This window comes from Eptatretus burgeri, chromosome 14 (genome assembly GCF_056783735.1).
Source record: "Eptatretus burgeri isolate ZD-2024b chromosome 14, Ebu_testis_v1, whole genome shotgun sequence".
NCBI classification, from domain to species: domain Eukaryota; kingdom Metazoa; phylum Chordata; class Myxini; order Myxiniformes; family Myxinidae; genus Eptatretus; species Eptatretus burgeri.
In genome coordinates this window covers 32,385,128-32,411,284 of record NC_140974.1, presented here as the reverse complement: position 1 = coordinate 32,411,284, position 26,157 = coordinate 32,385,128, and the positions used below count along the sequence as shown (strand labels likewise).

General features: G+C 45.6%; 1 protein-coding gene across 8 annotated transcripts in view; it reads left to right on the top strand.

Annotated features, from left to right (window-relative positions):
- Window positions 1–26,157, top strand: part of LOC147012911 (fibronectin type III domain-containing protein 3B-like) — a 173,612-nt gene that overhangs the window by 16,921 nt on the left and 130,534 nt on the right. For 5 of the 8 annotated variants that reach the window (XM_085854257.1, XM_085854261.1, XM_085854260.1 and 2 more), the window contains exons 2-3: window positions 21,632–21,772; window positions 22,566–22,641. In XM_085854257.1, the coding sequence (XP_085710383.1) occupies window positions 21,674–21,772; window positions 22,566–22,641 (175 nt within the window). In that variant the 5' untranslated portion in view covers window positions 21,632–21,673. Of the gene's footprint in view, window positions 1–915; window positions 1,034–2,059; window positions 2,397–3,100; window positions 3,119–21,631; window positions 21,773–22,565; window positions 22,642–26,157 lie in introns of those variants that run through there. The other 3 variants (XM_085854255.1, XM_085854256.1, XM_085854258.1) reach the window with 3 other exon arrangements.

The following is a 26,157-nucleotide window of genomic DNA, read 5'->3' as shown; positions in this document are numbered from 1 at the left end:
TTTCCATTGTTGGCTTCTTTCTCACCACATCATGGAAATGTTTAGACATCCTTGTTGGGGTCCTGGCACATTTCACTGTCAATCTGGATCTCTTTACGTACAGTGGCACTATTCAAACTAATAATTGGCAACACACTGGGTTATCTTCACTTTGTTGTTGCTTACGCGGTCAAACTTTCCAATTTGTATCATTCGTTGCTCACCTTGTCCTTAATCACTTGCACACTACATGATGAAGGAAGTTTCTGAGTGAGTTGATCGAATGACAGCAGTTATACCCGTTTAGTTTGGAAATGTACATACGTTTTCACTTTTGTTCGATTTGATTTGTTGTTAAACTTTACTTTTTCTGTTTTTATTTTTGTTTCACCCTCACCACTGAAGACATCTTTTAACTTCACTTCCATATGCTCCAGCATTCTCTGCCACCACACCAACACAGACACACACACACATTATTAATTTGTTTCTTTTTACCGGTTATTATATCAAAGTTCCAGACCCAAGATGATAAAACATTTGAACAATGCTTGTTATTTCATGACACCTTAACTGATCGACGCTGCACGAATGGTTTCCTCCCATTTCCTTTTTCAAAAGATAGTCTTGAAACATCGAGAGTCGTCTCCTCGCCTTTCTTTTGTTCGGGCTGATGGACTATCGTTTCTTTTTTTTAACGGTTTTTGCCACTATTCGTACTGATGAACTTGAATCAACAATTCAAAGTCGTTTTGAGAATAACTGACTACGTCGTTGTATTTGAGGCACTAATCTGTGTGCCCGTAGCTGTCCATTCAAACTAAGAGCTTTCCATAAACAACTAGAGTTTGAGCTTAAGGTCTGGATGCCACGTGTGACTTATGGCATGAAAGAGAATTCTTCTTTCTTAGCCTTTCCTCACCCTGTCTCAACCAGTACCCGGTGAACCCCCTCCTTCATTTCTTGCCTTTCGCTACCCTTCGTGAAATTCTTCCCGCTTTGCCGGTCTACAAGGAGGAAGACGATGAGGATAGGGAGGTGGCAAGGCTCTGACGTGAGTATAAAAGCAGGCATTGATATGGACCTTTAGGGTGTGGAAGGATCACCGTTGAATCGGCCATCGTACACAGTTCTCTGTACCTCAACGTCTGTGGTTCTAAACACCAAATGAATCGAGACATGAAGCTGGACGAGAACGTGAAACGGGGGTCAGAGACACAGGTTGCGCTCGGAAATTCACGGCATTCGACCGAGGCAGGTTGGGATATGCTCGAGCACGGTGTCAGCCCAAGGGTCATTCATTGTGACTTTATAGCTGTGTGTGACTTCAGGTTTGCTTGCTGGGCAGGGCAGGGCAGTCTCTCACTTTACCAGTTCTCGTCAGGTCTAAGATATTCTCAGTCTATCCCATCACCATCATTGAGATGTTTTGTTTTTTTAAACCTTCGTGTTCCACATACAACGCTAACCGCTCGAGGTGGACGACAAAACCTCTGGCCTTTAGCGTCACCAAACTTTAGGAAATGGCAAGTTTCCCTGGTGCAAAGACGCCTTGGATTTGGCTTTGTTGAATTAATTTGCTATCTGCAGGCCTTTGCTTTGCCTTTGCTTTGCCTTTTTGGATTGCCAAGGTTCACGGCATAAAGTTTTCAAATTCTTTGACTCATCAGGGAATTGTTGAAGGGGTTATCTTCAGGATTGAAAGTGTGGAGTTGGATTGTCCAGACATTTAAGGTCTGTAGTTTTGCATCCCAGTTCTTGTATCTTTTCTTTGTATTAATTGTTATTTTGTGATAGAATATGGATTTTTCCATCAGATTTTCCCACTATGGCACTTCCATGGTGGCGACCTCAAACGGTCTCTACCTTGATCCCGGGAGTACGCTGAACGTTTGTGTTGAAGAGTACGCTGTTGGTATAATGGGTTTTTTATTTATTTATTTTAAAATCCCACATGTGGGCGCACCGTACAGTATTTTCCCCTACTATGATGCCGCAATGATTCCGGTGAATTGGGAACCCAAAGTATTACTTGGAGTCGTACGGCCCTATACCTTCAAAACTCTTGTGTGTGAAGTGGAGTAATTTTATCATTCAATTGGGGCCTGCGGTTGATGTGTTCATGCGATTACATGGATGGACGTCCTTGTTTTACAATGTGATTTTGCAATGTAATCGGGCTTGTAGGGTAATATAGTGTGATCAAAAGTAAACTGCATGTTAGGGTTTTCCAACAGTAACCCACGGGAGGCGAAGTTGGAAAGATGCAGTGGGAAGGCGGAGGGCATGTGGGGAATTGGATAAACGAGGGCAGAGAGGAAAGAGATTATCGGGGAGAAAGAAGAAAAACGGAGCGACGACAAAATGGAATTGTATCGGGAGCAAGAAGGCAAAGAAACACGTCGTCGTAATGGAAGGTGAGAATGGAATGGTTGGGAGAAAAGGGTGTAGGGAAGAGGAATGGGTCGTCAGAGGCATTTTGTGTGGTCACTGATGTCGGGAAAGGAAGTGTGGACTGAGAATGGGAATGAAAGGGAGATTGAAGTAGTATATGTGTCGAAAAATCGAGACAGAGACCGCTTGATCTTGCAGCTGACTGTCGACGTGGCTTTAGCACCGTTCACACCATATCCCTCCCACTCCTCCATCCGTGTCTGCCAAACCCTTACTTCTGGACTCCGGTCAAGAAGCATGTTGCTTCTGTACACTGCCAGCATCTGGACTTTTGGGTTCCCCAGGAAAGCATAGTTTTCCTCCAGAGCCGAGCCTATCTGGTTTGGTTTTTTAAATCCACCTCTGGCACTGCTGTTGGACTCGCAAGTTTTTGATTACGATTCGAATAGTCAGAGGTTTGTGGATTTGAATCTAGAACGCTGCTGCTTTTTCACTGGTCGAGGCAACAGCTGCAGGACGGTTGTATTTCCGAGCCAAGAAATGTGCCGCATACATAGGCCCCTGAACCTTAGCACAATTGTCTGGGTTGTTTATGCAGTCTGTGCCGATAACGTAATAAACCGAAGGAAGGAAGAAAGAAAAGGGACAGAGAGACAAACAAACGGAAAACTGAAGTCGTGCGAGAGAGGGAGACGTAGATGAGAAGTCTGGACCTCGCGTTATGAGACACGCTGGAGCAGACAGAGTAAGATCCGTGAATGTTACTCTTCTTGTTCCTGCACATCATTGCTTTATTCTCGACTCATGCTTTTCTCTCAATCGCTGCCTTTCTCACCGCACGCCTGGCCTTGGCCCCCCCTGCAAGCAGTCTGTCTGGAGGTCTCTGGCAAAAAAAAAAATTCCATCAACTCTGTTCACTTATGACTGCCATACTCTTTTTCTCCCCACGGATGAAACAGCTGGATTTGCATGGTCCAGGACAACTCCCTTTGTCAACGGTTGTGAGTCCTGATGGTTGACCTTTGTTGTCATGGAAGGAACTGGGTTCCTAAAGCTCGAACACACGATGTCCTTTCTGTCTGTTTCCTTTTCAGCACACAACATGCCGTCAGTGTAGGAAGGTGAATGAGATCGAATGAAGAGGGTAAGAGCTGGAGTTGAAGGACAAACATCATCTAAGCAAGGACTGGAAGGACTCATTTATGAGTGTCCTTGTCTTACTTTCTCGCTGTCCCTGTCCGTTTTTACTCTTCAGTTCTCACCCTCAGGTGCCGATGTAATAATTTGCAAATGCATGTGGGTTCTTGCATACCGCCTCTTTCAGGTATTGGTCTCTGGTACTGTACAGAGAAGAGATCTCTGTTTTTACTGTACCCCCCCACCCCTTCCTTTGTATCTCCTTTGCTTTCCCCACCCTGCAAATATATTTGTCCACTTCCGTGATGATGAGAAGTTGCACAATCGTCTTTCATTGTGCATTATACGAGATATTCCTTTCAAGGGTTTTCGTCGGAATTTATATACAAGCATTCCTCTACCAGTCTACCTGGTATGCAAGCCTGGTGTTGGCTTAGTTGTTAGGGTGGCGGCTTGGGATCCTCGGGTCCTGAGTTCAAGCCCCGTTGGCTGCTGAATTAGAATACACCAGGAGGTTGACTCAGCCTGTCATCCTTCCGAGATCGGCAAAATGAGTACCAGTGTACTGGTAAGGGGGACACTGCATCAGCGGCACAGCCGTGTCCCAACCAATGATGCAACCAGCAGCCACAGGCTGCACTTGATAGAGAGAGACCTGGTATGCAAATGCAAACGCAAACCCGTTTTGTGTTTATAAAATGTGAGAGCACCATTGATACTTGTGCCTTATCGCAGCAGGACACTACATAGTAGAACATCTCAGTTTGTCGGTAGAACGCAAGCAAAAGTAGTCGTATGAACTATCGACTTGCTGCACCAGGTGTTGAGATTCTGTTTGTAACCTAAACAAACTCTACAGCTGTCCTGTGTTTTTTAACCATCATCTTCAACTTTGGTTAACTTGTGAACTTTGGGTTGTGTATATATGCAATGTCTTGTCTATGTCTTCTGGTTGCTGTGCTTTATGGAAACTATGGTGGACAGTGCTCGACACTTTTTAGGGATTGGAGGAATGCCATCTTGAACAGTGAAAAATAAAGTCTGTTTGGTTGAGAACGCATCACGAATATCCTGTCGGAAGACTCGTTCCTTCATCAGGACCGTCTCTTTGAGATGCGGCACAACGGCTTCGCTTCTCACTCTGCACAATCCACGGTTGTCGATGTGCTGCCCCGGTAAAAAATGGGTGGTTGTCGAGATCAACTCTGAGCCACCACCCACTCACTATGATGGTTGTATTACGTTGCGATCACGTTTTCCACCACTAGGTATAGTCCACAGTTTTGTCCAAAACAGCCATGCCGATAGGTTTATAATGTTTTCTGGGTGATCGGGACATTGACCTGACCACTCGAATGCCATTGAGCAAAACGTGAGACCGTTTGACTGACGAGATGACGGAATCTGGTTTGTAGGTTCTCGAGCGTTCCATGATGCTTGCTCTTTCTCCTTTTCCTCTTTGCTCTCTCCCTGATCTCCACCACTGCCACGGAGACACTGCCTCACGAGCAAACTATGTAACTTTCCAGAATTCCAAGCCCCTCCTCTCCTCCTACTCCCACACACTCTCGCAATCCGTTCAGTCTTCATCAACCGTGTGACTGCTTTTCCCATGTCTCCATCTGCCTGACACTTCGTTCTTATTTTGGGCACTTTTTCTCCTTTCCCCCCCTGCATTCCGCTTTATTCTTATTGACAACTGCCTTTCCCCTCTATCCTCATTATTCCCATGTACATTATCCACTAATTCACGCAGTTGTTCCTCCCAATTATTTTCTCATTTCTCCTCTACTGACCTTTTGCTCTCAGCCTCACTTCCCCTCTGCTCTCTCTCTCTCTCTCTCTCTCTCTCTCTCTCTCTCTCTCTCTCTCTCTCTCTCTCTCTCTCTCTCGCTCTCTCGCTCTCTCGCTCTCTCGCTCTCTCGCTCTCTCGCTCTCTCGCTCTCTCGCTCTCTCGCTCACTCGCTCTCTCGTTCTCTCGCTCTCTCGCTCTCTCTCATATATCTCTCTTTCTCTCTCTTTCTCTCTTTCCCTCTCTCGTGTCTCTCTCTCTCTCTCTCTCTCTCTCTCTCTCTCTCTCTCTCTCTCTCTCTCTCTCTCTCTCTCTCTCTCTCTCTCTCTCTCTTTATTTCTCTCCTCTCTCTCTCTTTCTCTCTCTCTCCTCTCTCTCTTTCTCTCTCTCTCTCTCTCTCTCTCTCTCTCTCTCTCTCTCTCTCTCTCTCTCTCTCTCTCTCTCTCTCTCTCTCTCTCTCTCTCTCTCTCTCTTGCTCTCTCTCTCTCTCTCTCTCGCTCTCTGTCTCTCTCTCTCTCTGTCTCTCTCTCTCTCTCTCTCTCTCTCTCTCTCTCTCTCTCTCTCTCTCTGTGTGTGTGTGTGTGTGTGTGTGTGTGTATATATATATATATATATATATATATATATATATACATGAAGCCTGATGTTGGCGCAGTGGTTAGGGCAGCGGCTTGGGATCCAAGAGGTCCTGAGTTCAAGCCCCGTTGGGCCACTGGATTAATACACCAGGGGGTTGACTCAACCTGTCATCCTTCCGAGGTCGGCGAAATGAGTACCAGTATACTGGGCCGGTGTATACCCCGGTTAAAATAGGTGTACCTTATCCCTGTGTCGTAAGAGGCGACCAGGGTTGCGTCAGGAAGGGCATCCGGCGTAAAACATGTGCCACATCACTATGCGGATCATATGGATGATCCACTGTGGCGACCCCTAACGGGAGCAGCCGAAAGAAGAAGAAGAAGATATATATATATATATATATATATATATATATATATATATATATATATATATATATATATATATATATATATATATATATATATTTATATATATATCACTGGGAATAAATGAAATATGTTACTCCTTCACTTTCTACAGCACTTGTGCTTTCTTTCATTTCACATCCTTTCTTTCCTCGCTCTTATTGTTATTCTTACTCTTACGAGCAAACCACAGCTCATCTCTCTTTTGGTATTTTTTTCACAATATCACCCGAAGCCATCCCCCCTCCCCCCATTCATTTCCACTCCATCCCTTATAATCTCCTGCTTTTCACATTTTTCTCTTTATCAACCCCGTTCCTTGCTGACCTCACCCACTGTACTAACCTCACTCTGTATCTCTTCTACACTGGCTATTGCTCCCTCCCTTCCTTGCTTCTCCGCCCCCCCCCAACCCCCCCCCCACCAGCCCATCCATCTCCCACTTCCTTCCCCTTATCTTTCTTTCATACCACCCAACCCAACCCAACCACAATTTTTTTGGAACTATTTTCATTTTCTTTCCAGACCACTGCCCCACACCTTCTCCTCTTCACTCCCTCATCGTTATTTATTTTCCTCTTCTTCTTTACATTTTCCTTTCTTTCCCTATGCATCACCTTTATTCCCATCCCTCACTCCCTCTCCCCTTCCTTTCCTTCCTTTCTCACATCCTTCGACCATTTCTACTCCCCACCCCTCTCCTTTTTCCCTTCAGACCTTTTGTTATTCCTTTCTTCCAGCGACCTCTTTCTCTCCTTTTCTCCCCCCATTCCGCCACACCACCTCAGCAGGTATGAGTACCCGGTATCAGGAAACTTTTTGACTTATCAGTTTGTCTCCCAAAAGGCAGACGTCTGGCTGGATAGACGCAAGGACATCACAAAATGATGCGAACAGCACTCTTGCCATGACGCTAGCGTCTTCCCGAAAGGCCCGGCACTTTGAAATTTTTCCCTGGGGTCTGATGATGCTCGAGTGTTGTGGGCAGTCGGAGGCATTTCTGCACCGCCAGCAGCATTGCTGTCTCCATTCCAAGAGTCATGATGCATCATTGTAATGAAAGAGAGAATGCAAATTAAATAAAAATCTGATATTTCTTGAGTGCAGGACGGTGGTTGTGCTTGCTGCTCGTAACTGCTTCGTGCTCCAATGCTTTGTGAACTGCAAGTCTCTCGGCTTACCAAACATCCACTGATGCATTGAGATACATCCACACATACATCCAGGATGTTTATAAATTCCTTGTGCAACTTTAACCTTTAATAACGTTGGACGTACACACGATGGAGGGAAACTATGAATGGCACATGAAAGTATAATTCATCAAGTTTTTACGCAATACAGTTCAAATCTCTAAGTTTCAGCACAACCGCCATCTTTCACAATGCATTGTGAAATCCGATTTTCCAACTTGTTGAAAATATTCTGCAGTTGCTGCTGAGTAATCTCATAAATTGTATTTGTGATCGTGGACCTAAGTTCATCCAAATAATGCGCTTTTGATGAGTAAACAACACTTTTACATAGCCACATGATAAAATGTAATCCAATGGAGATAGGTCAGGTGAATGAGGTGGCCAAGCAATTGGTTCATGTCTACCGATCCACTTGTCTGGGAAGAACTCATCCAAGAACCGTCTCACATTCGAAGCATCGTGGCAGGGAACATGCCTGGTGTTGCCTTAATGGTTAGGGTGGTGGGCTCGGGCCTGAGTTCAAATCCCACTTGGCTGTTGAATTGATACCAGGTGAGGTTGACTCTGCCTGTCATCCTTCCAAGGTCAGCAAAATGAGTGCCAGCTTGCTGGTATCCTGTGTCGGAGTGGCGACCCATCCAGGATTGTGTCCAATAGCCAAGGAGACTGTTTAGGCAGCACCAACGCTCTGCATAGAGTGTGGTCCCGATGGATGGATGAATGGCATGGAGCCAAATATTGCTGGTACATGATGGTATGTGAAATATTTTATCGTCGTAGTTCAGGAACAAATAAATTCTACAACGTTGCAAAGTGATGTTCACAATTAACTGTTGCTTCTTTTAAAATAAGAAAGGACCAATGATGCATGATTCCCTGAGAGATCACCGGACATTGATTGTTGGTGATTCTTTTTCACGACGCTCTTCCTGAGGTTTTTCTGTTCCCCAAATGCGGTAATTGTGGGCTTTAACTTTAACACTGATGTGCAATGGTGTTTCATCAGAAAACATAAATTCGTCAAGAAACCCACGGGAATTGTGGCTTTAACAATATAAATACCAACAACATTAAATATAGCAATACTTGATGAATTATACTTTCATGCTCCATTTAAAGTTTGTTACTGCCAAATTTCATAACCCTACGTGGGATATCACCCATCATAACCCTACGTACTGACCTATCCATCACCGAAGGTGGATGGAGGTTATATTTTCACCCCCATCTGTCTGTTTATTTGTCTGTGAGAATGATATCTCAAAAAAGTTATGAACTGATTCAGGTGAAACTTGGTGGACAGGTTTAGTGTGTGACAAGGACGAATTGATTCGATTTTGGTGAAGATCCGGATCCAGATCCGGCCTATCAGTGGGATATAAAACGTATACTGTTCAGCTTGATGTAGATATGTGCTCTACCGAATGTTGTTCTCGTTACCTCTGCCACCGAAGGTGAAGGAGGCTATGTTTTAGCCCCTTTCTGTTGGGTCGCCAAAATAGGTGACCCTTATTGTCAGTAATTCTGTCTGTTTGTTTGGATGTTTGTTCATTTGTCATCAGCATAATTGATAGTAAACGTGGGTGGATTTTGACCAAACTCGGGTGGTATGTACATCTTATGACCTAGTGCTTTGGAAATTGTGATGGTTGCTAGGGATGCTTTGGTTCCCTAGCAACAACCGAAAAACCTTCAAAATCGGTACCGTTCACGCGAAATCGATTCCGAAAGCCATTATCCCACGTAGGGTTATGAAATTTGGCACGAATGATCTACAGGTGATGCTCTATCAAATATATTCCGGTTTTTTTGATATATGGAATGCTTTACCCGCAGCACCCACTACAATTAGGGTATGCGTGAAAATTGGCAAAAATTGAAGGCCCCCTAGCGACCAGGTGAGTGCATCGATATGAATGAAACTTTGCAGGTTCATGGTACTCAATGAGTACTACAACTTTGCCTCAGGACATATTGACCGATTTCGCTTAGGTCAGGGGTCAAAGGTCAATTAGTGTAAAAATCGATAATATGCGAGAGCTGGAGGAGCCTTCGCGCCAAATGCTACTCCTCCTCGGGTTATGGTCGGATGGTCATGAAAATTCACAATAATCGTCTGGAATACATTGTGCACAAACCATCGAGCCGGATTTTCGATTGAGATCTTTGTTCACCCACAGCACCCCCTCGCACTTTGGGGATTTCCGATTTCAAACCGCATTTTCGGTACTTTTCATTCAAATGGATACCGAGTAGTTATCGGTAGATGGAACTGGATGAGATTTGATATTCATAATCTTAAGGTGATTCCCTATCCGCTATAGGACATCCATTCTGCTCTATATCTTGTAGTTTCCATGCTCGGCGACCCATCGCCGCCTTCCGGCTTGTCTATTTGTTTGTTTGTTTGTGTACAGGATATCTCAAAAAAGTTGTGGACGGATTCGGACGAAACTTGGTGGACATGTTGGGTGTGTGGCAAGGACGAATTGATTCCATTTTGGTGAAGATCCGAATCTGGATCTGGACACGATAATTATTTAATACTTATAGTAATTCTTCACCATTGTGAGATAGGACCAAAAAACGATATAGTACTGTATAGCATGATATTTCAAAAATGTATTGGGCCCTATATGTTCTCGTGGATCAGGCATTACATGGCGGAGGTGTGCATTCTACTGAGAGCCCTTCTAGTTTCTTTCATGTGTCCATCAGAAATTATAAAAGTTACACAAAGATGTGTATAATAATACTTAAACACGCATGCACACAAACCTACTTATGCATCAAGATCGACTTTGCATCTTAGAGTTATGGCTCAATCAATGCGTAGGTTTGACTCAAGTTGGTGCCATCATTCATTGTTGGTGTCAAACACAAAAAGGTTTTCCGACTTCCCAGTGAGGTTATCACATGTTTGTTTGACCCATGGAAAACGCGTTTTGACTTTTGTCAAGTGTACACATTGACCCAATACTGCTGAAGGACACAGAGACCTTGCCATGGGGCATGATCAGATTTGTGGACAGCTGATTTATACATATGGTCATCACATCGAACTTTGTCATTGCAACTATTGTAAAGGAGTGATACCTTCAGGACATCTTCCTTCCAGTTACCCCCTTTCCCCTATCTTTTCCCCCATTTTGCTAATTTATTCCAGCATTGTTACCCTTTGATGATATGAGTTTCACTTGTTATCGATTATAATCGATAATTATGATTTCATAATTATGATTCCACATCAAGGACTGTCTCATGTCCGATTATGCATAAAATATGCTCATTAATATAATTGGAAACGTTTTAATCTCACTCGGTGGTGTGAAAGTCGTGAAGTAGTACGAGTGCTGATCCCAAATCCCAGAGGTCATGGGTTTGACTTGGATTGTAACGGAGTTTTGAATTGTAGCAAAATAAATGGCATCTCATTAAATAAATGATTGATAGTTTACTTTGGTCACACAGGTGAGGATTTTTTTTAATTTAATTTTTTTTAAACCTCTTGCATTTTAATATCTTTTTTGGTTTGCATATTTGGCTTGAATGTGAAGAATGGATGGATGATTGTGTGTACAGAAAGGATGGATGGATGATTGTGTGTACAGAAAGGATGGATGGATGATTGTGTGTACAGAAAGGATGGATGGATGATTGTGTGTACATAAAGGATGGATGGATGGATGATTGTGTATACATGGATGGATGATTGTGTGTACATAATGGATGGATGGATGGATGATTGTGTATACATGGATGGATGATTGTGTGTACATAATGGATGGATGGATGATTGTGTGTACAGAAAGGATGGATGGATGATTGTGTGTACAGAAAGGATGGATGGATGATTGTGTGTGCATAATGGATGGATGGATGATTGTGTTTACAGAAAGGATGGATGGATGATTGTGTGTACATAAAGGATGTATGGATTGTGTGTACATGTATGGATGATTGTGTGTACATAATGGATGGATGGATGATTGTGTGTACATAATGGATGGATGGATGATTGTGTATACATGGATGGATGGATGGATGATTGTGTGTACATAATGGATGGATGGATGATTGTGTGTACATAATGGATGGATGGATGATTGTGTGTACATAAATGATGGATGAATGATTGTGTGTACATAATGGATGTATGGATGATTGTGTGTACATAATGGATGTATGGATGATTGTGTGTACATAATGGATGTATGGATGATTGTGTGTACATAAATGATGGATGAATGATTGTGTGTACATAATGGATGTATGGATGATTGTGTGTACATAATGGATGTATGGATGATTGTGTGTACATAATGGATGTATGGATGATTGTGTGTACATAAATGATGGATGAATGATTGTGTGTACATAATGGATGGATGGATGATTGTGGGTAGATAAAGGATGGATGGATGATTGTGTGTACATAAAGGATGTATGGATGATTGTGTGTACATAATGGATGGATGGATGATTGTGTGTAGATAATGGATGGATGATTGTGTGTACATAATGGATGGATGGATGATTGTGTGTCCATAAAGGATGGATGGATGATTGTGTGTCCATAAAGGATGGATGAATGATTGTGTGTACATAAAGGATGGATGAATGATTGTGTGTACATAAAGGATGGATGAATGGTTGTGTGTGCATAAAGGATGTATGGATGATTGTGTGTACGTAATGGATGGATGGATGGATGATTGTGTATACATGGATGGATTATTGCATAAACGTGAATGATGGATGGATGGATGATCGTGTATACATGGATGGATGGTTGTGTGTACATAAAGGATGTATGGATGATTGTGTGTACATAATGGATGGATGATTGTGTATACATGGTTGGATGATTGTGTGTACATAAAGGATGGATGGATGATTGTGTGTACGTGAAGGATGTATGGTTGGATGATCGTGTATACATGAATGGATGATTGCATGAACGTGAATGATGGATGGATGGACGATTGCACATGTGTACATGAATTATGGATGGATTATTAACCTCCGCCATCGAAGATCGGAGGTTACTGTTTTCACCCCTTTCTGTTTGTTTGTTTGTTTGTTTGTGAACATTATTATGGAACAACTCCTCGACGGATTTCGACAAAACTTGGTGGGGGGGGGGGTTAGGTATGGTCTAAGGATCATGCCATTCGATTTTGGACTTTGTCCCCCCCCCCCAAAAAAAAATTGTTTGAGAATTTTTTTTTTTTTTTTTTGCATTTCTACATGTTTTGAGTGATTTCCAACCCCCCCCCCCCAAAAAAAAAAAATGTTGGAGAAAAGAACTATAACTCTCAGCACTGTTGACATATTTGATGAATAAGATATAAGGTTCACTTGAGTGACCCAGCAGTATTGGCGGCAGAGGTGTTGCACTCTCCCGAGTGCTCCCCCTCTAGTTCCACGTGTGTGCATGAAGGATGTATAGATGGATGATCGTGTATACATGAATGGATGATTGCATGAACGTGAATGATGGATGGATGGATGATTGCACATGTGTACATGATTATGGATGGATTATTCCACGTGTGTGCATGAAGGATGGATGGCTGGATGATTGCACATGTGTACATGATTATGGATGGATTATTCCACGTGTGTGCATGAAGGATGGATGGATGGATGATTGCATGCATGTACAGAACAGATGGATGGGTGGATGGATGAATGTGTGTGAACGTGAAGGAAGACATTTTGGAGTTTGTCGATAACTGTTCTGCAATTCTTAAACATTAAATATTTCGAGTTTGATTTGCCTGAGGATAGAAAAAGGGGATTATGTATTCTTGTATAATTTTGTGACATGTGGTTGATGAGCCAGGAAGCCTCCTTCCTCTCTCCGGGTTTCCTTGTCCTCCTCCTGGCTCCAAATGGATGAGGGTTGTCAGGGGGTGGGGGGGGGGTTGAAGAGTAGAATGGTGAGAGTCGAAATGACATTTTTGGTGGTCATACAAATTAATCAACAGGTGAATGGAGTATCAAGGTGGAGCCACGATCCTGGTCTCTTTGAATCACCTAAGCTCACGCTGGCAAGACTTAAATAATATGGCGCCTCTATTTTAAGGGGTTGGGGGTCATTTGCTGGAATTTAGCTGAAGCCGATAATATTGTTGCTGATAATTGCATTTGCTTTCAACACAAGCTTGCAAACAGATGATAAGAATGACTAGCAGCAGTCATGGAGAAGATGCACCCCAGATGAACAGGCAGGCACGCAATGGAGCTAAATGCTTCAAACAAGTGTCATGATAGTTCTTCTGTGTGTTCAATTATATTTTGGTTGAAGCTATCATATCCTTGTATGTTGGTAGTTTTCCTCACCAATGAGCAAGTTGCTAGATCAGTATGCAGGAGGAGTTAGCAAGAGGGTCGTGCAGCACAACAATGCACAACTCTTTTGCCACTTGTGCAGGTCGTGATGTCCCCTGCGAATGGGACACGGTTAGCGGAGTTGTTGGCCTTGAGTAATTCCTGCGCTGGCGCCACGTGGCAAGGATAAGGCAACAATGTTATTAGCTACAGTCTGGCTGGGCACATGCAAAGAACTGGTGATAACGTGGAGGAACAGTTTATTGTCTATATGTGCCTTTGCTCATCATTTGCTGGCAGGCACTTGTGGTCCAGCCCTCCCTATCCTACCACCCACACACGTGCGCGCGCAGACACACACACACACACACACACACACACACACACACACACACACACACACACACACACACACACACACACACACACACACACACACACACACACACACACACGTGGCATACACAGTGGGTGAAGGGGGAGAGGGAGGGAGAAGGGAGAAGGGGCAAAGTGGAGTGCAAAAATTCTGGCATTCCAAAGCTACGTGGATATTTAACCGTCGCATCAACACATTCTGAGGTCTGTTCATCCTGATGCTCATCTTATCAAGGCTCGAATCAATGATTGTTTCAAAAACTAAATTCCCCATGTGACAAGGTGTTCTTGGATAAGTATGCTAAATACTGTGTCGAGAAATGCCACAGGGATTACCAAGAAAAATGACACGAAATTTGGGATGGGCAGCGTCTCCAAAAGTTGCATTGGATTCTGGGCCATGCCAGGCCAGCTGATAAACTGCTGGCTTCCACAAAACAGGAAACGATGCACAAAATTTAAAACATTTAATGCCAACAAATTTTTCAAGATATTATTATGGAGTATTGAGATTCAGGGCCCTCATCCATTGTATCAACAGTATTGTTGTGGAGAAAATCTTCAGGAGGTTCCTCATGGAGCTACAGCGTGTGTAAAACCCCAGGATTGATCATGGGTCGTGCACTCATTTTGAATATTCTGCTTGAGCAAATAATATAGTTTGTGTGTAGCTCCTGATCTTGATAGAGAATAAAACTTCACAAGGAATCGCTGAACTTCAATGAGAAAAACGGTAGTTTGATCACTGGTTCACCAATTCATAGGTCCAAGATTTTCACCAAGTGCTGCTCACCTTGGGAATAACAAACTGGCTTCACAATGGCAACTGCAAACGGTTATAAGATTCGTATCTGTATCCCCAACATCCAATGATTTAATCACTGGAGTCACGACTGCTAGTGTGGGGTGCCGATTGACATTAAAGGTACACTCAGCCACCAAAATACTGACCCTTGACATCCCACGAATTCCGCCGGGCGTACCTTCAGTGGAAACGCCTCAAACGGCTTCACTGCACAAAGCCTTGTGTATCCAACCCATCACTTTCTGTCTCTAACTTATCCTATCAAACCAAATCCTTATGAGACACCAAATCTTTCACCTGAGAAGGTAGAAATTCTGACATGCCTGATGATGGACTCATCTGACATCAATACCCATGTTCTGAACTTGTGCTCAGCTGCTCTCCCTTCTCTGTCTGCTCTCTTAAGCCTGTCCTTCACTTTAGGCCAGCTCCCATATACTTGGAATACAGCTAACGTCGCTCTAATACTCGAGGAAGGTGCACACAAATGTCCTTTCACCTCCAGGCCACTAATCTGACTCCAAATTATGAGAGAAATCATAAAATGCATAACTGTAGCTGACATCAAGACTTTCCTTTATCAAATGACCCGTTCTCTGACCCTCACTTGGCTTTCCATGCTGGCCACTCATCTTTGGACACACTGCTGCTTATTTCTCAACAATGGATGAGGGCCCTGAATCTCAAGCAGGAAGGACACACTGTGTTTGGTCCAGTGTTGTTCCCATAAAACGGCTCTATGATGCTTGGCAAAACCACCTTTCCTCTTTACAGATGATTCCAAGTTGCGTCATATTAGACCCCGTCCAAGCAATAGGCCGGCAGGAGATGCTTCTCTCTCACTTGACCTGAAAGGATCAGTGCCACGTTGGAAAATGGAACAGGTCATTCAATCTAGGCAAGTTTCTCATTCTGTCCAGAAGGATTGTCTAACAAACCCATCTCCTTATTTACATGATCAACTACTTGAAGATGTTCATTCTCTTCAACCTCTGGCCTTGCCCTCTCCTGAGTACATTATATTTTAAAAAAATTTCTCCAAAGCGAGCCCCAGATTGGGCATTCCCCATCATGCCATGTCCATATTTGATAAATATGAACTTCTCATGGCCTACGAGGCCATTATCATTATGGAGTACCAGTCTCTCTTATGGGCTGGTGCCTCAGCATCACACACGTCTCTCCTGAATTCTGTGGTTTGAAAAGCTCTCAATATAATTGGAATTTCATGTGATGAGGCCAAAGCACAAGGGTCATTTATTTTACATTGCAAGCAGGTTGGTGGCCTCTCCGCTTCTCATCTGGTCTTGCTCTCTGTGCTATCTCTCTCAGCCCTCTGACGCTCACGAGCAACTCCTTCTTTGCCTTTTGGCCCTCCTAACACCATGTGTGGAGAAACCTTCACGTAATGGTTGAAGTAAATAAGTAGCACGTGTGAATTTTCAATTAGTCGCGTTCAAGTTGAATGTTTGCAGCTTCGTGTCAGGATCTTTCTGAGAATGTGAACTGAAATTCAAGATTATATGCGGGATGTATGAATTGAGTAACTTTGAAAATCGACTTTTTCGTTTACTTTAAACTTTCAGCAAGTTTGTTTTTCACTCATTGGTGAAACAGAATTTGTTGTTTTTGTCAGCGATGAAAAACCTAGTTCGCTAACTTTTTGTGGCATGACTTGCTGAGAATAGTCTTAAATCATACACACTGTTACTTGCTTGGAAAAACGAGTGGTTTGGGGGGGGGGACCATGGGGAGAGATCAACGCCAGCTCGACACCTCCCCTACCAGGGCTGCAGGGACCTGGTCCATTGTTCTACCCCCTCTCCCTCTCCTCCACATCCCAGCGCATTTCAGGTGTTGACCACCACGGTACAGAGGCAGCAGGTAAACTCCAGACCATCGGAGTAGACATCTTTAGCAGTTTGGGATCGCAAAACCATCCATTGCTTCACATGCAGCCCCTTGCGACAAATTCTGACCCAGCGTCCAGACCAAGTCCACCAGGTCTATGCAACTGGCGTGGCGGGCAACACCATCTACTCATAGGGGTGTTGGGCGCGGTGCTCACTGATATTGCTGAGCCAGCGGCACGGGGCATACAATGATTCGGTGGTTAACCACGCACAGCTCAGCCAACCTAGGTCAGAAGTCTGAAGTTGCTGGCAGAATACCCTTCGCCGACCACAACAGACACCCCTGAGAGGCCCATGCTTGGTGCAGTGGATTGCAAGTACCATGGAGAAATTCTGAGACAGGGGAATAGGACCCGTGTCAATGGGATACCTCCTTCTGGGACATTGCAGTAGTACCGCATGTCCTATAGGAGGGATCCATCCCCACGAGTCCGGCCATATCATGGGATGCTCACCAATTTCAGTAGAATGTCTAATGGGAGGACGGGTTACGATTTGAGACACCACATGACTGTAGTGTGGGTAAAGAACAAGTTCTGCTGATTAAATTTGAATTGTCTGCCCATTTTTGGTGGAAAGGGCCTGTCTTAGAAACACATGAGTACATACATTTTTCACATGGACCATGTCTGTCGCACAAGCCCATTTCTACCCCCTTCCCCCTCTTTTTTTTGACTGTAATCCTCCCTTAATTGATACACTACTCCCCATCTCAGAGCTGCTTGAGCCCCCCATGCTGCCCCTAGTGCAGAGCCTGTGCTATTGGTTGCTCCATGTGGAGGGAGGTCATGCCATATAAGGAGGTGCAGATGACTCCACCTCATGCATGGCTACATCAGAAGATGTGTGTGCAGGCACTGGGGGATACTATGACAGAAAGGAGTCGTCGAGAATGGGAAAGAGAGAAGAGTAGAGTTGGAGAACTGCAGTAAATGGTATGGAATGGAGTAGAGTGGGAGTGTCAGCTCAGTTCTGAGTTCACTGAGGCAATTGAGACAGCCCAGTGACAGAATCGATGCAGTGAAGGGTGGTTCCATATTGGTCTATTTGTGCCTCACCACCACATGCCAGCTCAAACCGCAGCACCAGCCTATCTGTGCATTCCATCTGCATGCATGTTTGCCTTCGCATAAGAATAATGAGCTGCATGTCCCATCGGCAGGCAGGCTAAATTGCATCATCCAATGGGAAGGTGGTGGGGAGTGGAGGGGGGGGAGGGGAAGAGTGGAAAGTTGATGGATATAGGTGTGCATAATTATTTATTATTGCTGCTGTGCATCCAGACCCAGTGCACTGGGTGTTTATTATTTATTATAATTAAAATTGTGTTCAAAATCCTGTTATTATTTTTTATTTTTTTCATATACAATGTCAAGGCTAGTATAAGAGGTAGCACACAGAACATGTAACAAGAAGCAGGAGATGAGAGGGACAGGGGAGGGAAGCACAAAACAGTGGGGAAAAGACACATGAGGAGATCTGTGGAAGGGAGAGGGATGGGGCAGGGTACACGGGGTAAACAAGATGGACACCACAGGGACTTTCAGGACCTTACATGACAGGGAACTTTCGGGAGGGAAGGCAAGGAATTTGAAAGAGGTGGGTTTGGGGTGGATTAACGGGGGTAGAAAAGATCATGGTTTTGGATGGGGGAAGATTAGAGAACGTGGTGAACAGCGCTATTTTAATGACCTGGAGGGAAGAGTGGGATTGAAGAGAGTGTGGGAGCTTGTTCCAAAGGTGGGGGAAAAGAGGAATGAAAGAATGATGGTGAGCAGTGATTCTTGATTTTGGTAGTTTAACCAGAAGGGGGTTGCCAGTGGACCTTGAGTGCCCTGTGGAAATATGGGTCGGACAGGAAGCAGAAAGAGCGGGGGGTGAGGCACGTGGTCGGTCCATTTGCCTCCTCCACTCACGAGGCTCCCTTGCTGAGAGAATCTTGTGAGCAGGATCAGCATCAGGAAAACGAGCCACATGTCCATACAGCCGCAGCTGATGCTCACGGACTATGCAGGTAACAAATCTCATTTGAGTGTCAGCAACCGCTAATTGGACACAAAGTCTAACCAGTGATAGTCAAGGATTTTCCAAAGAGACTAGGTACCAAAGGAATTAAGTCTCCCTCTCAGATCCCTGGTCAGAGTCCAAGTCTCACATCCGCAGAGCAAGACTGGAAGCACCAAGAACCTGAAGACTCGGACTTTCATCCTCCTGCACAGGTACCGACAACGCTGCACCCATGATCCAGTGAATCCATGACTCCCCAGGTCCGACCCAGACGTCTATTGACCTCTGCTTCACAGCCAGCAGAGACATGAATATCACTGCCAAGGTAGGTGAATCTCTCTGTGACCTCAACATCCTCACCACAAACAGGTGCAGGCAAGATAGCAGCATTCAAGATATCATTGAAAGCCTGGATCTTAGTTTTGACCCAGGAATCCCATAATCCCGGTGGCTCCAACTCCTCATTCAGCACCTCGAGGGCCCCCAAAAGGATATCCAGAGTCTTTGCAAAGATGACTGCATCATCTGTGAAATCAAGGTCAGAGATCTTGACATTCCCAAACGATGCACGGCAGCTTGATCTCTCTGACATACTCCCCAGGATCCAGTCCAAACAAGTGCTATAAAGTATGGGGGCCTGTATACACCCCTTACGAACTCCAGTAAAAACTGGAAATAAGTCGGAGATGCGATCACCACATCTCACAGCATGCTCAGTACCAGAGTAGAGTTCATTCAGACATCAGATTGATCAGTTTTAGTGGCAAACCACGAAGACCAAGAATCCTCCAGAGCATCCCGATTCACTGAATCAAATGCATTACAGAGATCAACATAGGCTGCAAGCAGCCCCTGCTGAAACTAGCATCTGGGTTCGGTGGGGACCTGAAGAGCAATGTTATGGTCAATTGTTGACCACTTTGGTGTAAAGCCTGACTGCTCTGGTCGCTGGTGATCAAGCAGATGGAGGTGAACCCTCTCAAGAATTATCCGAGCGGACCTTTCCGGCACTGAGAGCAGCGCCACCCCTCGTTAGTTATTGCAGTGATCCCTGGTGTTCACCCTTCCCTTTCTAGAGAGGGAAAACAAGGCCCCTCTTCCAGTCAGTTGGGATGATGCCTGTGTTCTAGGCACAGCACACAACTGCATGCATGCGTTGTTGCCTTTGCATAAGAATGCATAGCTGGAAGTTTTCCCTCGATCTGTCCAGCCGTTCTGGAGATTTTTTTAATAGGTTTTAGGGTAAATCCAATATGGCTGCCAAACCATGTGACCTATAACGTTATATGTGTGAACCTTTTGTTCCTCATGGATAGGCTGTCATACGTGTAAAGGCTCGTCTCGATCTGTTCAGCCATTTGAGAGATTTTTGAAGGTTTTTTTTTTTTTAAATGGCTGCCGAATCACGTGACCAATGACATCTTTTTTGTGGACCATTTTATCCCTCGATGACCCTCAATAATTTTCATACTGATCGGATGTGGCGTTCTACATATGCAATTATGACGTCATAACGAAGGTACCTCTGATGTCATAAAAAAAAGTCACACTCATTCCCCATGAGGAGTACTTGACATGTGCCAAGATTCAACTTTTTCGTTTTGTGCGGTTTCAGAGATACAGAGGCTAATTTTTTTCAGTTTTTTCCAACATGACTGCCACACCACGTGACCTCAGACGTCATAATTATCATTAACACATTATACTTGCATAGTTACTCATATGGTGAAAATTTCGTCTCAATCTGACAAGGGGTTGCAGAGAAGAACACTAAAGTTCTGTGCGGACAAACAGACAGACAAACAAACAAACGGACCCAAATGCAATACCCTCTCCTTTGGCGAGGGTAATAATAAACTTCATGGGTCAAGGGGTTGCATCAAAGCAGGACGTCTTGGTACCCCGTCATCCCTGCCAGCAGTTATAAAGTGGCAGTTCTGATTATGTCTCTTTGTAATTACGTAACACACCAGTGCACAAACGCCACCCAAGATGCACTACACAAAACTACACAAACACTGCACAAAACAACACCTGGCGAGGGTCTGCAATATCTGATCGCTTGTTACCTCCACCACCAAAGGTGAAGGAGGTTACTTTTTCACCCCTTTCTGTCTGTTTGTTTGTTTGTTTGTGTGCAGGATATCTCAAAAAGTTGTGGACGAATTCAGATGAAATTTTGTGGACCGGTTTGGGTGTGTGACAAGGGCAAACTGATAAGATGTTGGTCAAGATCCGGATCCGGATCCGACTACTAGAATTTTTTAAGTGATTCGTCACCATTGAGAGATAAGGCCAAAAACGATATATAGCACGATATCTCAAAAAGTTGTGGACGGATTCGGACGAAACTTGGTGGACAGGTTGGGTGTGTAGCAAGGACAGATTCATTCGATATTGTGAAGATCTGAATCCGGATCTGGATACGCGAATTATTTAATATTTAAAGTGATTCATCACCATTGAGAGATAGGGCCAAAAACGATATAGTCCTGTATATCATGATATTTCAAAAATTTAACGGGCCTGATATGTTCTCATGGATCAGGCATTGTGTGGCGGAGGTGTCCGCTCTACCGCGTGCCCTTCTAGTTTCTTGTTATTAGCATTACTGATCTCTCTGCTACATGTGAATCATCTGGAATTATCAATCTGACTTCACTTTTTATTTGTTTCTACCTTCACTCCCCACCCCTCCCATCTGAAACTAGGGTTGGCAGGTAACCCCTCCAACCTCCACTCCATGAACTCGCATGGAGATGATTATGATGGATCAAGCCCCAGCGCCGTCGCTGCTCCCCACTGAGCTGCCATCGCTCGTGCCACTTCTGGGAGGCCACGATGCGCAGCAGGTAGGGCTGGCCAGGCCGTATCAGAAATGGAGTAATTTGTATTCATGAATTTCCTCAACTAATTAACTAGTGTGCTGGCTAAATGTTAATAAACCTACTTTAGTTTAACAGCTATAATATAACAGCTGTTATATTATAACTGTTTAACAGCTGTTTTGGAAAGGTAACCTGAAAGGTTGTATCACCTGCTTCTTACATTCTTTCTTGTTGCACAACTTACATATTTATGCTGATGAGTGATCACTCTCATCCATATCCTTATTCAACGTAGTTACTTTCTTTACTAATGAGCCACGAGTTTATTGATGCCATCCCACAAGCCTCAGATATAGTGTTCTCTGCATAGGGCGTATGCCTTTATTAATGTCATCAGCTGATGATAAACCCTTTCCATTGAGATTTATTATTTTAAAAAAATTATTGGAATTAAACAGAGGTACATGTGGACGAGGCAAAAACCTCGACCACGACGCAAATGGTTTCCTGTTATTGCCTTTATTCACAAATATCTTCATATTCAAGATGAGAGCTGTAGTCTCATTCCATGTGCAGATGCATTTGTAATTATGACACTGAGGAAGACATTTTTCACTAACCGCTGAAGTCAATACAGCCAGCCACGACATCTGTGCTGAGAGCAAGCCTTCCATTGTAGCATCATACGTCTGGTGAGGTCAGCGGATTCAGTGCATCGGTTATGCCTTGGACTGATGGAGGGGTTAAACTCGAAGAAAAAACAAAATGCTTTGCCATTTTTGAGGGTGACAAAATGATTGTCCTTGTGTTTCCATAGATGATCCTGGTGCAGGTGAATCCTGGCGAGACGTTTACGATCCAGGCCGAGGATGGCTCTTTACAATGCATTCAAGGTGTGTTTGACTCTCACTCGATCTCTGATACCCCGACTTCAGCACCCGATCCATTTCACCCAAATGTTCATCATTTTTCTAAAGAACAGAACCATCAGAATCGAAGCTTATGGTTCCAGCAAGTTTGTTAAATTCCAAAAACAAAACCTCTTTGATTTCATATCCTCATCTTAAGTATCTTCTCCTGATTAAATCATTTCCTTAACTTAAACTTAAGCCTAACTGTTACCCTTAAACCCCTCACATGTATACACATATGCCTGAATAATTTAAAAAAATGTTTTCTCCAAGCTGCTGTGTCGGCAAACAAAAATAATCCCACTAATCAGAATGGTAATTTAAATAAAACATTAGGGTAACCTAAAGGAAGATCATGGAAACGTATTAATCTTGCCATGCACCGTCTGCTGTGAAGCGTGCTGCCGTCGTTTCGTTTTGCTTTTTCACTCTGCTCTCTCTTCTTGCATCTCCGTTCGTATACCTGAGATAGTTTTACAGCTACTGTCTGCATAGCACCACTCTGCCTGCTTGGCATTCCTGCCCTTGCACTACCGATGTTTACGTTGGCTTCGGCAAAAGTCTTGCAGAACCTTGTGGCCAGCATAGCCCTTGCCAAGAGGCGAACGTGCAAGTCTAACCTACAACTTTTATATCACACTCAATCTTTCAGAACACAAGACAGGTTTGAATACTTTTGGTTACCAGAAGTGGTACTTACCTATCTAATAAAGTCAGTTGAACATTTGAGTAAGCGTTCTTTCTGGAGACAGTCTTAGGATGGAAACTTTACTGATACATTTGCCTCGTAATACAGTTTGTAATTGTGCTGTGTAAGTGAAAGATTCAGGTTGAAGTCATGTGCACTTAGGCTGTCAATATATATGAAGAGGTTGGTGAGTGAGGACTGCAGGAAGGGCTGTTTATAAACTCAACCTGAGCTGAGGGGTTGAGACATTCTTTTGGGGAAAAGCTGACCACAAACCATAAGGACACTTCTTGGAATTTTCTATGTTGTTGCTATGATTTGCAAGGAGAGCAGGGGGTCAGGAGTGCAGAGGTCACAGCTGCTGTTTGCTTATTTGCTACGTATAGGTCCTTTGCTTCTCTCATTTTGACATCTTTCTTCTTTCCGCCCCCCTCCAGCCCTTCACATATTTGTCTCCACCTCATTGTACTTCCTTGTTTGATCATTTCCTCTTGCCTGATTAACCTGCCGCACTCGCATGATTGACCCGCTCCTCTCGCCTGATTGACCCGTCCCTCTCACCTTATTGACCCGTCCAACTCGGCTGATTGACCCACCTCACTCAGCTGATTGACCCACCCCACTCAGCTGATTGACCCGCCTCACTCAGCTGATTGACCCGCCCCTTCTTGCCTGATTGACCCGTCCCTCTCACCTTATTGACCCGTCCAACTCGGCTGATTGACCCACCTCACTCAGCTGATTGACCCACCCCACTCAGATGATTGACCCGCCTCACTCAGCTGATAGACCCGCCCCTTCTTGCCTGATTGATCAGCCTCTTATCGCCTGATTGACCCGCCCCACTCACCTGATTGACCTGCCTCACTCGCCTGATTGGCCCGCCTCACTCGCCTGATTGACCCGCCCCACTCGCCTGATTGACCCGCCCCACTCGCCTGATTGACCCGCCCCACTCGCCTGATTGACCCACCCCACTCGCCTGATTGACCCGCCCCACTCGCCTGATTGACCCGCCTCACTCGCCTGATTGGCCTGCTCCACTCGCCTGATTGACCCACCCCACTCGCCTGATTGACCCGCCCCACTCACCTGATTGACCTGCCTCACTCGCCTGATTGGCCCTCCTCACTCGCCTGATTGACCCGCCCCACTCGCCTGATTGACCCGCCCCACTCGCCTGATTGACCCGCCCCACTCGCCTGATTGACCCGCCCCACTCGCCTGATTGACCCGCCCCACTCGCCTGATTGACCCGCCTCACTCGCCTGATTGGCCTGCTCCACTCGCCTGATTGACCCACCCCACTCGCCTGATTGACCCGCCCCACTCACCTGATTGACCTGCCTCACTCGCCTGATTGGCCCTCCTCACTCGCCTGATTGACCCGCCCCACTCGCCTGATTGACCCGCCCCACTCGCCTGATTGACCCGCCCCACTCGCCTGATTGACCCGCCTCACTCGCCTGATTGGCCTGCTCCACTCGTCTGATTGACCCACCCCACTCGCCTGATTGACCCGCCCCACTCGCCTGATTCACCCGCCCCACTCGTCTGATTGACCCGCCCCACTCGTCTGATTGACCCGCCCCACTCGCCTGATTGACCCGCCCCACTCGCCTAATTGACCCACCCCACTCGCCTGATTGACCTGCCCCACTGACCTCATTCACCTGCCTCACTCGCCTGATTGACCTGCCCCACTGACCTCATTGACCCGCCCCACTGACCTCATTGACCTGGCTCATTCGCCTGATTGACTCGCCCCACTCGCCTCATTGACTCGCCCCACTCGCCTGATTGACCCACCCCACTCGCCTGATTGACCTGCCCCACTGACCTCATTGACCTGCCTCACTCGCCTGATTGACCCGCCCCACTCGCCTAATTGACCCACCCCACTCGCCTGATTGACCTGCCCCACTGACCTCATTGACCTGCCTCACTCGCCTGATTGACCCGCCCCACTCGCCTAATTGACCCACCCCACTCGCCTGATTGACCTGCCCCACTGACCTCATTAAACTGCCCCACTCTCCTGATTGACTCGCCCCACTCGCCTCATTGACTCGCCCCACTCGCCTGATTGACCCACCCCACTCGCCTAATTGACCCACTCCACTCGCCTGATTGACCTGCCCCACTGACCTCATTGACCTGCCTCACTCGCCTGATTGACCTGCCCCACTGACCTCATTGACCTGCCTCACTCGCCTGATTGGCCCACCCCACTCGCCTGATTGACCCACCCCACTCGCCTGATTGACCCGCCCCACTGACCTCATTGCCCTGGCTCATTCGCCTGATTGACCCGCCCCACTCGCCTCATTGACCTGGCTCATTCGCCTGATTGACTCGCCCCACTCGCCTGATTGACTCGCCCCACTCGCCTCATTGACTCGCCCCACTCGCCTGATTGACCCACCCCACTCGCCTAATTGACCCACTCCACTCGCCTGATTGACCTGCCCCACTGACCTCATTGACCTGCCTCACTCGCCTGATTGACCTGCCCCACTGACCTCATTGACCTGCCCCACTCGCCTGATTGACCCGCCCCACTCGCCTGATTGACCCGCCTCACTCGCCTGATTGGCCTGCTCTACTCGTCTGATTGACCCACCCCACTCGCCTGATTGGCCCGCCCCACTCGCCTGATTGACCCACCCCACTCGCCTGATTGACCCGCCCCACTGACCTCATTGACCTGGCTCATTCGCCTGATTGACCCGCCCCACTCGCCTCATTGACTCTCCCCACTCGCCTCATTGACTCGCCCCACTCGCCTGATTGACCCGCTCCACTCACCT